Source organism: Schistocerca piceifrons, chromosome 8, assembly GCF_021461385.2.
Source record: "Schistocerca piceifrons isolate TAMUIC-IGC-003096 chromosome 8, iqSchPice1.1, whole genome shotgun sequence".
Lineage (NCBI taxonomy): Eukaryota > Metazoa > Arthropoda > Insecta > Orthoptera > Acrididae > Schistocerca > Schistocerca piceifrons.
The window spans coordinates 108,772,906-108,789,131 of NC_060145.1; the positions used below are offsets into that span (position 1 = coordinate 108,772,906).

At 37.9% G+C, this 16,226-nt stretch overlaps 1 protein-coding gene across 1 annotated transcript in view; it reads left to right on the plus strand.

The window, feature by feature from the left end:
* The window catches only part of LOC124711320 (activating signal cointegrator 1 complex subunit 3), a 253,343-nt gene that overhangs the window by 988 nt on the left and 236,129 nt on the right, over positions 1-16,226 (plus strand). Inside the window, exon 2 of the mRNA XM_047241338.1 lies at positions 6,012-6,121. Within this exon, the coding sequence (XP_047097294.1) occupies positions 6,012-6,121 (110 nt within the window). The remainder of the gene's footprint in view (positions 1-6,011; positions 6,122-16,226) is intronic.

Here is a 16,226-nt window from a genome sequence, read left to right on the forward strand (position 1 = left end):
CAGACACATAGAAAGATACGGTTGGGGAAAAATGTATGATAGTTAAACATTGATGATTGCTGTTTCCGAACTGATAGGAAAAATGGTTACTTTCACGATAGTGAGAATTGTATCAACTTTTTAAGTGAAAACACAAGCAGTTCTGTCTTTCCTTCATGGCTACAATTGTTACTTGTTGCATAAAGTATTCAGCATAGCCTTTGCCTCTGTTCAGCTATGTGCGTATCAGTATTAGTCATTGTAAAGGAGGGAGAAAATTGTAAACATATAGTAATAGAACTTCATATCACAACTAAAGTATAATCTGGAATCTCCCATTTGAAGTACAGTGTTCTAAATGCTCAGCTACTCTACCAGCCGAATTTGGATAAGTCTCAATTATTCATCAATTCAGACTATTTTGCAGCAATATTAGACAATCTTTTTTAGTACAACAAAACCAAAATTAAAAGTTAACAAACATACAGGCTTATAACTTTTTTATGTATCTACAGAGCACTAATCATCCCAATAGTAAACATTATATGCAGAAACCCTGGTAACTCATCCAAAACAAAGAAGTAGTAATTGATGTGGACCCTAAGTGCTGTAAATGACATTCATAAATCAATACACAAACTAAGCAATTCCAAAGCAGAATACTATTTTGCACTCAGTAATTCCATCACAAAGTGTATTACAAAGGAAATAAAAATGCTACTTCTTTCACTGTCTAACAGAGTACTAGGTGAAGGAATTTTCCCAGAATGTCTGAAGCTCACAGCTACATTAATTAACTATAAAAGGAGGTGATGAAAACCTCCCAAATAACCACAGACCAATTTCAATAGGCCTAGTAATAGTCGTAGCCAAGATAATAGAAATTATATGTTTAAACAGATATACAGTTATTTTGGAAGCAACAAAATTTTAAATGTGCAAGAGTTCGGATTCAGGTCTCTTCCAACAACCGTAAAAACAGTCAAAGCTTTGAATGTCAAATCAAACACCTTTCAGCTGTCTAATTTCCAAACAGTTATTTCATTGGGCTACCAGTTTTGGCAATATATTATGTCATCTTTAGGCCCCCTGCCCGATGTTTAGTAAGATTCCAACCTTGGTTCTGGTTAAAATAGGGGCCGGCATTCAAAGACTGGTATCTGCACATTTCTGCTTAATACAGCAATCACTTCAAATATCATCTGCTGGCTGTTCAAACTGAAACAGTCAAAGATGAAAATCATCTACCAACTGTTTGATAAATATTCAGCAGATGATGGTTGAAGTGATCGCTGTAGCAAGCAGAAATATACAGGTACCAGTCTTTGAATGCTGGCCCCCGTTTTGACTGGAACTGAGTTGGAACCTTCCTACACATTGGTCAGGGGACCTAAAGATGAGATCGCCAAAACTGGTAGCCCAATGAAGCAAGAGTTTGGAAATCAGGCAGCTGAAAGGGGTTTGATTTGACATTCGATACAAACAGCAGAAGTCCCACAACCATCTGCGAATAGATGGTCTTACAGAATTCAAGCTTTGATGAATAATGTTTATGAAGGTTATGAAAAAAGGACATCTGTGTCTGGAACACATTTTTAATGAGTTAAGCACAGCATTTGACTCTGTGTCATGTGACATATTCATCAGAAAGTTAAAATATTATGGCGTAGAAAGTAAACCACTCAGTGTATTTAAATCTTATTTAAGCAAAAGTTTACAACTTGTGTATGCAAACAAGCAGAGATCACCAATACTCCCAATAAGAACAAGGATACCTCAAGGCTCTGTTCTTGGGCCTTTGCTGTTTATTGTCGAAATTAATTACTTTTAAAATTACATACCATGTAATAATATACTGTGTGCTGATAACGTGGCATCAGTAATGACAGTTGAAAATTTACAAAGCGCACTAACTAACAATGGAGAAATGGTGCAAATGATGACTAATCACTGGTGTCATGTCAATAAGCCAAACAGAAACAGAAGAAATATTTTAAAGCTAAAGGTAACCAAAAATGAAAATAAAACAGTAAAACTACTTGGACTATTCATAGACAAAAACTCTCTTGGTAAGAATGCACACATTATATGCACAGGAAACTAGCTCGTGTGCTTTTGTTGTTGTATAAATTAAGAAACAATATGAGAGCAGTTTTTGCCACAGTCGTATTTTGTTTTCTTCCATTCAGGTGGCAAAAGAAGACAATAAGACGTTTAGCAGGATTGCCACCCAAAGAGCCCTGCAGAAACCACTTTAAATGTCTTGGCATAATGATATTACCTAATCTGTGTATATAAAACAGTTGGATGATATGCCAGAGAAGATCTGGAAAAATGCAACATGAGATGTGATATGCATGTTCGCAACAACAGAAATAGTCACTTATTGGATTTGCGTTCGTCAAGACTTGCTATAGACTATAATAGCTACCATACTCAGCTCGTACAGTACCACTAGATAAATACAAGAGTGCTTTACCAACTTGGCTTAAATACAGTGAATTCTATCCAATTAAAGAATTCCTACAAACTAATCATTATAGTATGTTTTTTTTCCTGAGTGATAAAGAAAATCTTTTAGTTCTTAAGTAAGCTAGTTATTTCCTGTGTTATTTTTTTGTATATGTAATTGATTATTGTATAAAACTTGACACCACTGTGAACTTTGATGAAGCCGACTGTATGAAAAATACTGAAATGCAAATAAAAATGTACTGTTTTATTTTATTCATGAAAGTATTGGGGCTGAAGTAGTAATATTCCTTGATGCCCCACAAATTCTGCATTTTTTCAACTGAAATTGACTGAGGAAAAAAAGTGTTGCATTACGTATTGAACACCCTTCGTATATTTCGAAAGCATCAGTTCTTTTCTCTAGACACTGTTTGATTTCCATCAGAATTTCATCCTGGATTTTGTAGTGTTTGATTTTTACTAATTGTAGTAGCTTTTGATGTTGGCCAGTTTTTAGGTCTGTGGTCTGATTGTAATGAAGCGTGCTGATGATACGTAAATCATTTTGGTCAGTACCAGTTGACCTCAAAATCTCCATCATCATTTTATGTCCCATACAATCAAAGTTTGTTTTTTAGTTGATGAGACAAGTGTACACATAGACATTCATATCTCTGCACTAGTACATTTAAAGATAAATGTTTCATAAGTTCCACTGCTATTTTAGTTGCCAATTGCCAAACTGATTCACGTCCATTTGGGATCTCTAAATCCATGTGTGTGTGATGTACAGTCATATTTTGAGTAGGAGGGACATCAGCTAATCATTCGATAGCCAACACATTGTGAGGAGTTGGCTGTGGTATAAAAGTTGATCTCAGCCAGTCATAAGGTAGTTTTCCTGATGCATAGATAATGCTGAAAAATAATGTTGGGAGGCTGAAGCCAATTGACTCCTGTTCAGCTAAAATGTTAATACCTTTAGCATAAAATCCATCAGGACCGGTGGCATTACTGTTCTTCTACAGTTTAATTGCATGTACTACTTCACTCTTTGTGATTTCAGGATTGACTTCATTGATGATTCTTGCGTCTGGTGGAGGCAGGCCATCTCTACCATCTTTGAAAAGGACTTCAGTATATTCCTTCCATCTTTTGGGTTTTCCCTCGACTCCTATGACAATTTCATTATTCACATTCCTCAGTATTTGTCTGCATTGTTTCCTTTGTAGGCCACTTGAATCTTCATCTTCTTTTATAAATTAAACTGGTTGTGTTTTTTCTGAAGTATCTCAATTTCTTTACATTTGTCAGACATTTATGATTCCCTCGCATTTCTGCATTTTCTGTATATGTTTTTGTCTAAGTTTTTGTATCTTATGGAATCTTTGGTTTTATATTGCCGTCTTTCATTCATAAGCTCCAGGATTTCATCAGTCACCAGTTCTACCTTTTGTTGTTGGTGCTACATCCAATGCAACTTTTCTGGACTAGGTTATGGTATTTTTTACAATGTTGGTGTTGCATCCAATGCAACTTTTCTGGGATAGGTTATAGTATCTTTTACAGAGCTCCAAGTAGATTCAACTTCTGTTGGCTGTCTCTCTTCGGTTGATTTCATCTTTTCCTCTTGAGCAACACCAACATTAGCTCTCACTTCAGAAGTTGCTAATTTTTTTATATCTATGGATGTTGATATGTTAAGCACCTTGTAGCATTGCTAAGGCATTACATTTTACAGTCCAATTCTGCTGGCTTGTGGTCACTGTAGACATTCAGCACCAGGGTGGTTTCTAACAGATTTCACATTTTTCTTAGCTCGTTTCACCTGAATAAAATCAGTCTAATTTCTGATGGCCTTTTCTTCACTGTCAGTGGGATGAAGTCTGAAGACCATAGCTCCCTACACCATTATCTTCTCCACCAGAGCCCATTGTGAGTTAAACCACTCATGACCAGTGTAATTTCTCATTTCTTGTGAGTTTCATTGCTTCATCCAAGGCGTCATAGATAGATTTGTCTCTTCATCATCTTTATATGCTGTTTGTGCATGAACCCGAATAATGTTCATAGCACATTGTGATGTTTGCAAATTATATTCTGTGTGTTGTTTGCTAGAAATTCCTCAATGTATTCACAAAGTTGTCTGATGTCCCTAAAGCTCTTATTTTGTTAATTATGTAGAGACTCTTTGTGTCTAGAGACTGATGATAGCAAAGTAACTTGGGGATCTCATTTATGTCCGTGTGTTGTAGAAACGTAGAACATATTGAGCTCTAAAATAATGAGGTGTCTCAAATAGAAGGACTTCCTCCATGCCAGCCAGCATGGATTCTGTAACAAAACCCAACATGCACCCTTCTCGCACATCATCATGGAAGCTGCGGATCAAAGCACTCAGGTGGTGCACTCTCTCTTCTCATGTGAAAAAATCTTAGCTGTGTACCACACCATCTGTTGTTAACAAAAGTGCAAATATACTGGTTGCTAAACAAAATTTGTTACTGGGTTGAGGCGTTCTTGGTAGGGAGAATGCAGCCTATTATCTTGGGTGGACAATCAACAGATGTAGGAAAAACTATAAGCATACCTCAGGAAAGGGTGTTGGGATCCTTGCTGTTTCCATTGTTTGTAAATGATTGCATAGGCTCATAGAAAAGGCAAGTGACAGGTTTCTGTTAATTAGCAGGATACTGGGAAAATACAGTCAGTGTGCAAAGGAAACAGCTTACAAATCACTTGTATACACCACCTTAAAAATACTGCTCAAATGTATGGGACCTAGTAAAGATAGGACTAACAGAGGATTTTTCAACAAATAAAATGAACAGCAGAACAAGTGGCCACTGGTTTGGCTCATTGGAGAGCATCATAGAGATGATGCTGAAAAACATGAATAAGCAGAAGCTCAAAGATAGAGATGCCAATCATCCTGTGAAAGCCTCCATACAAAGTTACAGCCGGCCGAGCAGTTCTAGGCGCTACAGTCTGGAACCGCGCGACCGCTACGGTCGCAGGTTCGAATCCTGCCTCGGGCATGGATGTGTGTGATGTCCTTAGGTTAGTTAGGTTTAAGTAGTTCTAAGTTCTAGGGGACTGATGACCTCAGACGTTAAGTCCCCTAGTGTTCAGAGCTATTGGAACCATCAAAGTTACAATAACAGGCATGAAGAATCTAAATATAGTCTTCAGCTCACTACATATCACTCCTGTACCCACTCTAAAGACATAATGAGACTAATTACAGTGTGCACAATGGCATTTGACAATCATTCTTCCCAGACCCCCCCCCCCCCCCCCCCCTATGAAAGTAGAATGGGAAGAAAACCAAACATATAGTATAGTAGTAAGTTCTGTCTGACGTGCTCTTCAGTGGTTTATAAAGTATGTGTGTAGATGTAGGAAAAGAATCCTGAAAGGTACTCCTCATTATTATGTCATGCTCATTCCACGTTTTTTATTTATTACATAAAACCATTAAGGAACTTTGTACTTTCTACTTCTTAAAACAACTAATTACCTTACCCCTAATTCCATAATGCTCCAATTTACCTCTAAATGTATGCTTCCTTTAATAGGCGTTTAAGCTGGGCAGACATCCGTGCAAATCTGGAGACACTGAATGGCTCAAAACCAGGTGTTGTGAAGCTTTTAAATCATCTGCGTTCGTTGGCTTTGGACATGACTGGTATGTATTTTTTTTTATGATCAGTGGTGGCCTATTGGCCTATTTCTTAATGAAACCTATAATTTGTTGTGGCATCTTGTAAGTTTCCAGATATTCATTTGGTTTATGTGCAAAAATTTTATTACTTTGCTGGTGGTAATAGGTTATGGAACGAGTAGAACAGTGAGAGGGAGTCTAAAAGCAACATAAGTAGTTTTTATACAACTTTCAGGTCCTGTAAGTGGTTGAGAGAGAGAGTGTGGGGGCAGGGGGGGGGGGGGGGGGGCAGATTATATTGACACTCAAATATGGCCATGTTTGTCTGGAAGAGAGCAGTTGTTACTGTCCTACATGGCTTGTGGCAAGGCACCAAAAGAAAGACGAAATCACATTGGCTGCCGGGAGTGAGTAGAGGTGGTAGCATAGAACTGTTCAAATATGGATCATCATCTGAAGGTGATGTGCACTCCAGCTTCTGCACTGCAAGCCATACGACCATGTAATTGGAAATCATGTTCTGTTTGTTGTTGCGAGATTTTTTTGTTGCATTGTAGTCACAACGATGATTGCAGCAATGATGGAGAGTTGTGTTGGCAACTGTATGTGTTCTGGTATCAATACCAGTAACTCAGGTCAAATAGCACTCGCAGAATGGGCTGTCTGCGATGCAAAGCTAATCTGATCAAACAGTTAGGCAAGTGTGTGAATTTAATAGATGATTGCAAACTGTCATTTCAGTTTTTTGTACATCGATTCTTAAGTCTGAGCCATGCGACAACATTTAAATGGCGTATTCTTTGCAATACTAGTAAGCGGAGGGCATTACAGTGTAGCAAGGTTCTGTTTACTCTGGATGGTCTGTGTGGCCATCCTAATACATCATGGTCTACTAAAAGAAATTTGTTGGTTTCTTTGCACATGTGACAGTGAAAGTGCAGCATGGCTGTTATCCTGCAAGGTCTTTTGCAGAAAAGCTCACTGAGCTAAGAGTTTCTGCATGTGATATGTTTGTCATTTTATGCACAGCTATTATGTCTGCATGCAGACAAATGCAGTATTTCCACACTCTTTGTTTGCTTTACCGTTCTAGTCAACATAACAATCCGGATGTATGTGAACAGCACAGTAAAAAGACATATTCCTACCAGAACATATTCTTTCTTGTCTCACTTGATCAGACAGCTGCATCACATGAATTCTTGTAGGAAGCATAAACTCTGACTTTGAAATTATCTCTCTGTCAGTTAAACTGATGCGCATTTCCAGCTCCATAAGATGGCTAACATCCCACCTTCTAAAACAGCAATGATGTCTGCTCTCTTTTTTCAAAGCACCCTTTTATATCATTACAGCTGTGTGTGTACTTCCCCTCCAGACTTTCCATATTTTCCAAAGTCCCTAGTGGGCCAGTCTACCTGAATCTTTTTTAGCACTAGCTGCATCACAATGCATTGCTTTTGTTCACTTATTCACAAACACAATTGCATTTCCTTGTGTCACTATTTGTTTTTTGTGATCTTCAGTCCATAGACTGGTTTGATGCATTTCCACGCACTTGTCTACACTGTGCAAGACTCATCATTTCAGCATAACTGCTGCAACCTACATCCACATAAACTGAACCAAGCCTTGGTCTCCCTATACAATTTTTTACCTCCGCAAACTTTCCTTCATTATTAAATCGTCTATTCATTGATAATTTAGGATGTGTTCTACCAACTCTCTCTCTCTCTCTCTCTCTCTCTCTCTCTCTCTCTCTTGCCAAGGTGCACCATAAAATTCTTTTTCTGGCCAGTTTGGTTCAGTAGCCTTGATTAGTTATTCAGTCCACCAATCTAAGCTTCTGTATTTTTCTGTAGTGTTCCCTTCTCGTCTGAACTGTCTGTTGTGTGTATTTCACTCATTTTAAGCCTGCATCCCAGATGAATACTTACAGAAAAGATGTCATAAAAATTAAATTTATTTTCAGTGTTGAATAAATTTCTACAACGATACCTTAACTTCAGCAGCTGCCACCCATTCCATACCAAGAACCTACTATACAGCCTAGGCACCTTTGATCCTAGCATCTGTAGTCATGAGCAGTCTGTATCCAAATATGCCAAGTGTCTCACTGAGGGCTTCACAGGTCTAAATTACCTTCCCAACATTGTACAGAAACAGACATCCTGAGCAGCCTTGTCTCTCCAGTCACCTGCCATCTCCCACACATACTCACTGTCTGCCCACAAAGGAGCACACCTCTCATGACTCAGTACCACCCAGGACTGGAGCAACTGAATTACATTCTCCACCAGGGTTTCAACTACCTCTCGCCATGAGGAATATCCTAACTACTATCATCCCTACCCCTCCCACAGTGGTATGCCTGCACCCACTGAACCTACACAATATCCTTGCCCATCCCTACTCCAAACTACTCCCAACCTCTTGTCTAATGGCTCATATCCCTGCCATAGATCTAGATGCAAGATCTGTTTCATACATCCTCCAACCACCACCTACTCCAGTCCTGTCACAGGCATCTCCTATCCCATCAAAGGTAGGGCTGTCTGTGAAAGCAGCCATGAGATCTACAAAATAAGTTAGAATCACTAAGCTGCTTTCTGCTTGATCATGATAAATAACAAGCTGTCTGTCAGTCAGGCTACGGAGGGCCGGAGACAGTGGCCATGTGTATGTGGGCTGCACTTGTATGAACGTGTGTGTGCTTTCTTCTTCCGAGGAGAGCCTTTTGGCCAAAAGCTTAATGTTAGTAGACTTTTCATTGTCTGTGAGTCAGGGCGTTCTGTAAATGGTGAGTAGCAATCTGTCCTTTTGATTATATTGTTGTTAATAAATGTCTCTTTTCAGAAAAGTTTTTCTTACTATTGTCACTATTATTATTATTATTATTATTATTATTATTATTATTATTATTGTAACAACAACAACTACTACTACGGACCGAGCAAGGTGGTGCAGTGGTTAGGCGCTGGACTCACATTCGGGAGGATAACGGATCAATCCCACGTCCGGTCATCCTGATTTAGGTTTTCCGTGATTTCCCTAAATTGCTCCAGGCAAATGCCGGGATGGTTCCGTTGAAAGGGCACGGCCGATTTCCATCCCCGTCCTTCCTAATCCAATGAGACCGCTGACCTCGCTGTCTGGCCTCCTTCCCCAAAACAACCCAACCCAACTACTACTACGACCCATCCAGGCGTGACCTACAGACAGCCCTTCCTGGTAGCATTAGTTCTGTACATAACTTTCTCCCCCTCTCAAACATCACAGAAGCTCTCCTGTATCCCTTTATAGACTAGCACAGCTGGAGGAAAGGATATTTCAGAGTAATGAGTTAGCTACAGTCTGGGGATTGCATATTAAAACTGTGTGTCCAAAAACCAGGACTCAAACCTTGAGCTTTGAGTATTAGTGTTGTGGAATTGTTATTGTTATTAGCCTACAGCTAGTACTGCTATTCCAAAGTACTTGGACCTGTACAACTGTGCTTTCAAATCAACCTCTTGTATTTATTGCTACCATATTATTATTATTATTATTATTATTATTATTATTATTATATTATTATTAACAATTCAATATGGGACTCCTATATACTTCATAAATGACTACTTCTGATTTAACTTAAAGCTTTTTCAGTAAATTTTACTTTAAAGCAGAGTGCTAATGTTTCTGAACTTCTGACCACTTTTGCTCCAGTTTTCTTTGTTTTCTGTGAAGATGGGAAACCAAAACCCATTTCAGAACATGTCTCTGTTCAGAATTTCATGTTCCCTCACTCTTCATTGCTTTCAATATAACTTCTAATTTCTTCAGGCTACTTGCATCAAAGAGATTCTTTTCTAGTTGACTTGTTTATTATCTCTTGTATATCCTATTTTCATTCATTGAACACAGATGGTCTAAAAACAGCACTTTGCATTTTCTCATTATTGTATGTAAAGGTTCAGTTTTCTTGTTCAGATCTTCGTTACACCTGTTCTTGTATGTACCATTGTGTTGTATTAGCCCCATTATTTTTCTTAGTATTTTAGTCTCTTTTCCATGTCTCTATTCCCCCCCCCCCCCCCCCTCCCTCCTACCTTTATCATACCCAGACATTTGGCTGCATATAAACATTTTGGTTTTATTGCTGTATTATAATGCTTCAAACGATGTGGATCTCTTATTGTAAGGGTCTTTAGTCCACTGTAAGTCCATTACCAGCATCCTTACCTGTGTTTATTAGCCTCCCTGCTGTGCCCATTCTTCCACCAAGATATGTAAATTTATTGACTCTCTTAATTTTTCTGTAATTTGTGTTCATGAAATTTGGAGCATCCTTTATGTATGTTATATGTTCTGTTTTTTCCATAAAATACTCGAAGAGTTGTTTATTGTGTAATTAATTTGAAAATTTGCATGTGTTTCTGAATGAATAGTCGCTATTGACAGTACACAGCTGCACAAAATAATTCAAAAGTAGTTCATTGGATGCATATTCTTTGATATCAGCTTTTAGGTATCGGTCTACTACCCACCAGTAACATCTGAAAATTTGTTGCCACACTGGGGCTGAAACCCAGATTTCTCACTTATCACAAGCTGTCGCCTTGGCCAGTTTGGCTATCCATGCACGCTTCCCGGACCGACCCAAACTTCCACATGTCACACTGTCTACATCCTTATACCATAGCCCACTGAATTCGTTACCTAAATTTCACAACAATACTTGGGTTCCCGCAGTAAGGAGGATAAGAGAATGAGGGATCGGGGAGCATGTACGAGTAGCCGAACTAGTCAAAGTGACCTCCGGCAATAAGCAGGAAATCCAGGTTCGAGTCCCAGTCCCCGCACAGATTTTGTATGTCACTGTTGGGCAGTAGATCTATATCTAGTACAGCTGATGTCAAGATTTGTGTCCAGATAATTAATTTCAAATCATTGGAAAGTGTTAATTTTCTTGTTGCTGTTGCCACGTCTTTAGACAGTATAGCAATATCACTGACAAAATCTAAACACTGGATTCTAATGTTCTTGCTTGTAAATTTCAGTTGCTTCTGATCATTTACTCAACAATTTTTTAGTTCTGCTCCCCGTGTATTGACCACCTTTTCGAGGACAATTTAGTAAGATAGTTTATCGCCTGTTGTCTCCTTGTCTAACACTTGTTCTCTACTCAAAAGTTTCAGATGCCACTCCAGAATATTTAACTTAAGATTTTCAAACAATGGAAAGTCCAGGATGGAATGTAACAATACCAGAGAAGGAAAGGAAAGTTGCTACTCGCCATATAGCGAAGATGCTGAGTCACGATAGGCACAGCAAAAAGATTCACACAGTTATAGCTTTTGGCCATTAAGGCCTTTGTCAGCAGTATACACACACACACACACACACACACACACACACACACACACACACACACACACACACACGCACTCACGCAAACGCAACTTGCACACGTCTGCAGTCTCAGAGAAGTGAAACCACACTGCGAGCAGCAGCACCAATGCATGATGGGAGCACCGACTGGGTGGGGGTAAGGAGGAGGCTGGGGTGGGTAGTGGTAGGGATAGTATGGTGGGAGTGGCGGACAGTGACGTGTTGCAGTTCAGACGGAGAGCGGGAGAGATGATGTGGAGGGGGGAGAGGGTAAGTAGTGGAAAGGAGAGAAATGAAAAGAAATTAAAAGACTGGGTGTGGTGGTGAAATAATGGCTGTGTAGTGCTGGAATGGGAATAGGGAGGGGGCTGGATTGATCAGGGCAGTGCCTTCGTTAGTCACTGTCTTCACCCACTCACTACATTGCTTCTACATGTAATAATAGCAGCTATTAAGTGAGATGACATGATAAGCAGAATGTAAACTATATTATGAATTGACAATTAGTGAAATTTGGTAAATGAGTTTTACTTATTATGATATTCCATAAACTCAGACAAAGAATAGAAGCAGTGGTCAAGCAAGAACTGTTTTAACTTTATTTTAAATGCATTTAATTTTAGTATGCATTTTAGGTAAGAAGGCATATGGTTATACAACATAGCTCCGGAATGATACACTCCTCTTTTTGCATAAGTTTGTATTTATTGTGTTCATGTGTAGGTTCCTCTTCTGTCTAGTTTCATATGTGTGTATATCATAGTTGGGTTTGAAGAGATTTTCCTTTTTTTAAGATTCTCCCTTCTGTGAAAATTAGTATTTCGCATATATACAAGCAAGACAGTGGCAATATTTTCAGAGTTCTAAAAAGGAGTCTACAGGAATCCTTACATTTAGCTTTTTTCATCACCCTGATAATCTTTTTCTGTATTTTAAATGTTTTTGTAGTATTTGTGGAATTCCTCCAAAAAATTATTCTGTACATAAGTAACGACTGTATACTGCAATGATACATTGTCAGCACTGATGAGCAGCGTGTATTTTGAGTGAGGATCCTAACAGCATATGCTAGTGAATTCAGTCTCTTATTTAAATTGTTCAGGTGTGCCTCCCACTTCAGATCTGTGTGAACATGTACACACAGAAATTTTGTATGGCTGACCTTCAACACATTTTTTCCATCAATAGTGAAAACAGGGTTTGCGGGATGGAGGTTTTGTGTGGTATGAAAGTTAACTGCCACAGTTTTTTCAGAATTTATGATGAGCCTATTGGTCTTGAACCAGTGTGTTAAGGTATGCATAACTGATACTGCAGCCTCCTGGAGATTTTCCTCATTCTGTGATTTAATTAGAATATTAGTGTCATCTGCAAACAGTACAGTGGTTCCATAATGTATTTTACTAGCCAAGTCATTTACATACAGCAGAAATAACCAAGTCACTTACATACAGCAGAAATAGCCAAGTCATTTACATACAGCAGAAATAGGACATGTCCTAGAACTGACCCTTGTGGGACTTCATACTTCATTTTCTGCTCATCACTGTAAAAACTAGAAATTTTTTGTTTCACTATCTTTGTGTTTTATTTCTGTTATCAGCTGACGATTACTGAGGTACGGCTGGATCCACTTTTCAGACTGGTCTCTAATTCTATAATTAATTTAAACATGAGAATGCCATGATCAATTACATCAAAGGCTTTACTTAGATCCAGAAATATCCCAGATACATGGTATTTATCGTCTGCTTTTAATACTTCATTTAAGAAGGCAAAAATTGCTGACTGAGGTGACTTTCCAGCTCTGAACCCACGTTGGGAGTCACTTAGCAGCCTCTCTTTATTCAAGAAAACTGTTAATCTTCTAAGGAACATTTTTTCCATAATTTTGCTGAAGCTTGTCAAAACTGAAACTGGTCTATAATTAGCAGTATCACATTTTGCACCCTTCTTATGCAAAGGTGTTACTTTTGCAGTTTTCAGATTATTTGGAAATACACCACTCTCAAAAGATGAATTTACTATTTCTATTAGTGGTTCCACAATAAATGTTGTACTAGCTTTGATAATAGCATCTGGTATCTCAATAACACCCACTGAATATTTATTGGGTAATTCTTTTAGGATTCTTGACAGTTCCTCAGGTTTGAATGAATTTTTTGATCTGAGTGACTGGTTGGCTGTTTGTCATGATGTGCTATATTTGAGAAATAATTGTTGAAAGCACTAGCGACATGTTTGGGGTCAGTTACTTTATTTTTATTCATAATCAGCTCTATATTACTGTGATTTACTGGCCTGGTACCTGTTTCTTTTCTTATAATTTGCCAGGTTGCTTAAGTTTTATTCTTGGAATCTCACAATATTTTGTCATTTTTCTAGTTTTTTTTGCTTTTGAAATAACTCATGTTAGTATTCTTTTGTATCTTTTGAAATGTGCAATAAAATCAGGACTGGTATTATGCTTGGAGTACTCATCTCTTTTTATTTTGACATGATATCCTTATCCCTTTTGTAATCCTCTTGTTTGTTTTTTGATTAGAGTTCAACATAGCTGTTTCGTTGGGAAAAGACATTTCAAAAAAATGTTTGAATGTAGCCATAAACTTATCATATTTCTCATTGGTCACATTACAGTCTTATGCATCTTTCCAATTTTCACCCTCTAGGAGAGAACAAAAATATTCCACATTTTTTATACTGAAATTCCTTACACTGTGTTGTATTCATTTGGGAATTTGGTGTCCTGAAACATTCATTGCAAGAATTTGAGCATAGTGATCATTAAAACCCATGTTTACAACTTGTATGTTATAGGCATATTTGCACACATTTATCAAGATCTGATCAATAGTAGATGAAGAGGTAGGTGTTGTCTCAAGTTAGTTCAGTTACCGTTGAACTGATGTTGAATGATTGTAGTGAATTTATAATGTCATCTCTGAATTAATTGGATTTTGAGAAATCAATATTAAAGTCACCACATATAATTATATTTTTATTGGGAGAGTGAATTTCTTCCAACAGTTTCTCCATGTGATTGTAAAACACTTTTTTGTCTCCATCTGGTGACCTGTATACACAAATAATAACTGTATTTTGCCTTGGTAGTTCAGCAATAGAGAGTTCTGTATCTTTTTCGCAGGGCAGTTTATGGTATTTAGTTACACTGTTGAATTCAATATTTTCTTTAACATATACACAAATACCCCCATGACGCAATATTTTCCTACAAAACATGCTTGCAAGTTTGAACTGAGGAAGGTATGTTTGCTCTAACATATATTGTTTGAGCCAGTGTTCTGTAAAGCATAGTACAGAAATATCATTTAGATCATTTAATATTATTTCTATTTCATTTAGTTTATTCGGGAGCGACTGAACATTTTGATGGCGTAATTTAAAATTAAGGACAGGGAGGGAATTGTTTCTTGCTTGACCACTTACCTCACTATTTGAGCTAGTGTACTTAGGGGTAAAAAGTCCTCATGTTTTCCGGGGATGGTGTTTGCCACGTGGCTTGCTGGTTCACTGTTTGTGGGTTCCTGCCTTTCTTCTGTTGAAATGTTCCCAATTTTCACTTTTTTTTCCGTCCTTTTTCACCCACCTGTCCATTAACGACTGCTTTGTTGCTGCATTTGATGGCTTGAAATTCAACCTAGTAAGTGTGTTGTTATGACTTTCATTGGGCTTATTTTTTGTTATAAAATGGTCCATAACTGTCTGGTTTTTCATGGGTGGCACTTTCACTTCGAGACTGCCACTTTCTATCTGATTGTCCATTTGCGTATGCTTTTTTCTGTACCGGTACTTGGTTTTTCAGTTTTCGCCATGTGTATGAAAGCATCTTCCCTTGTTTGTTTAGATGTATACCATGAGTTGTATATTCATTTCTTTTAAGGTGTTCAATTTCGAAATTCACAGATAATCTCTTCCTACACACGCCTGTGCCAGTGCTGATTTTTTTCTAACATAATGCGGTTTGCAGCTTTGATTTTTCCATTTAGACCTTGTGCATCATGTCTAAGCGGTAGTGGATGAATTATTACATTTGTTTTTTGCGTGAGTTTAAGTATGTATTCCAAAGAGTCTTTTATGTTCTTCTGCAATTCTTCCGGAGATTTATCAGTGTCATTTGTGCCACCAGTAATGGTTAAAGTATCGTTGACGGAGAAGTTATCAGTTAATTTGTCAGCGTTTTTCACAGCTTCCTTAATTGGCGCCCCAGGTTTTATAATACTTTGCACACTGAATTTTTTGCCTAATTCGTCTTTTAGTATACTCCCACAGTATACTCTGCCATGACTGTCGCTTAAAACAAGAACTTTATTTCCTTTTGTAGCAGTTGTTTGAAGCCTAAAAGATCGTGAGTTTTTACGTGAAACACAGTTACGGTTTTTCACTGCATTTTGCTCATTGAGGTATTTGTGCTTCTGAATCCTTGGTTTTAATCTTCATAGCACTGTTTTCTTCTTGCAACACTTTTTTAACTTCGTTCTTGATCACTTGAGACCACTCATCAGAAAAGGGCATTGTTTCTGGCGGAATTTTCGGCGCACTTTTCTTTATCAGTGGTTCACATTTTGGTGTTTGAAGTTTAGTAATTTCCATTTTTTTTGGTGTACTGATAATAAACTGTAGACTGGATACTCATTCATGTAGTTTCAGCATTTCATCCTTACAATTTGCACACGATTTTTTTTTTTTTACTGGCAATATTTACATTTTTCCGAGGAGATGCACAACATACTTT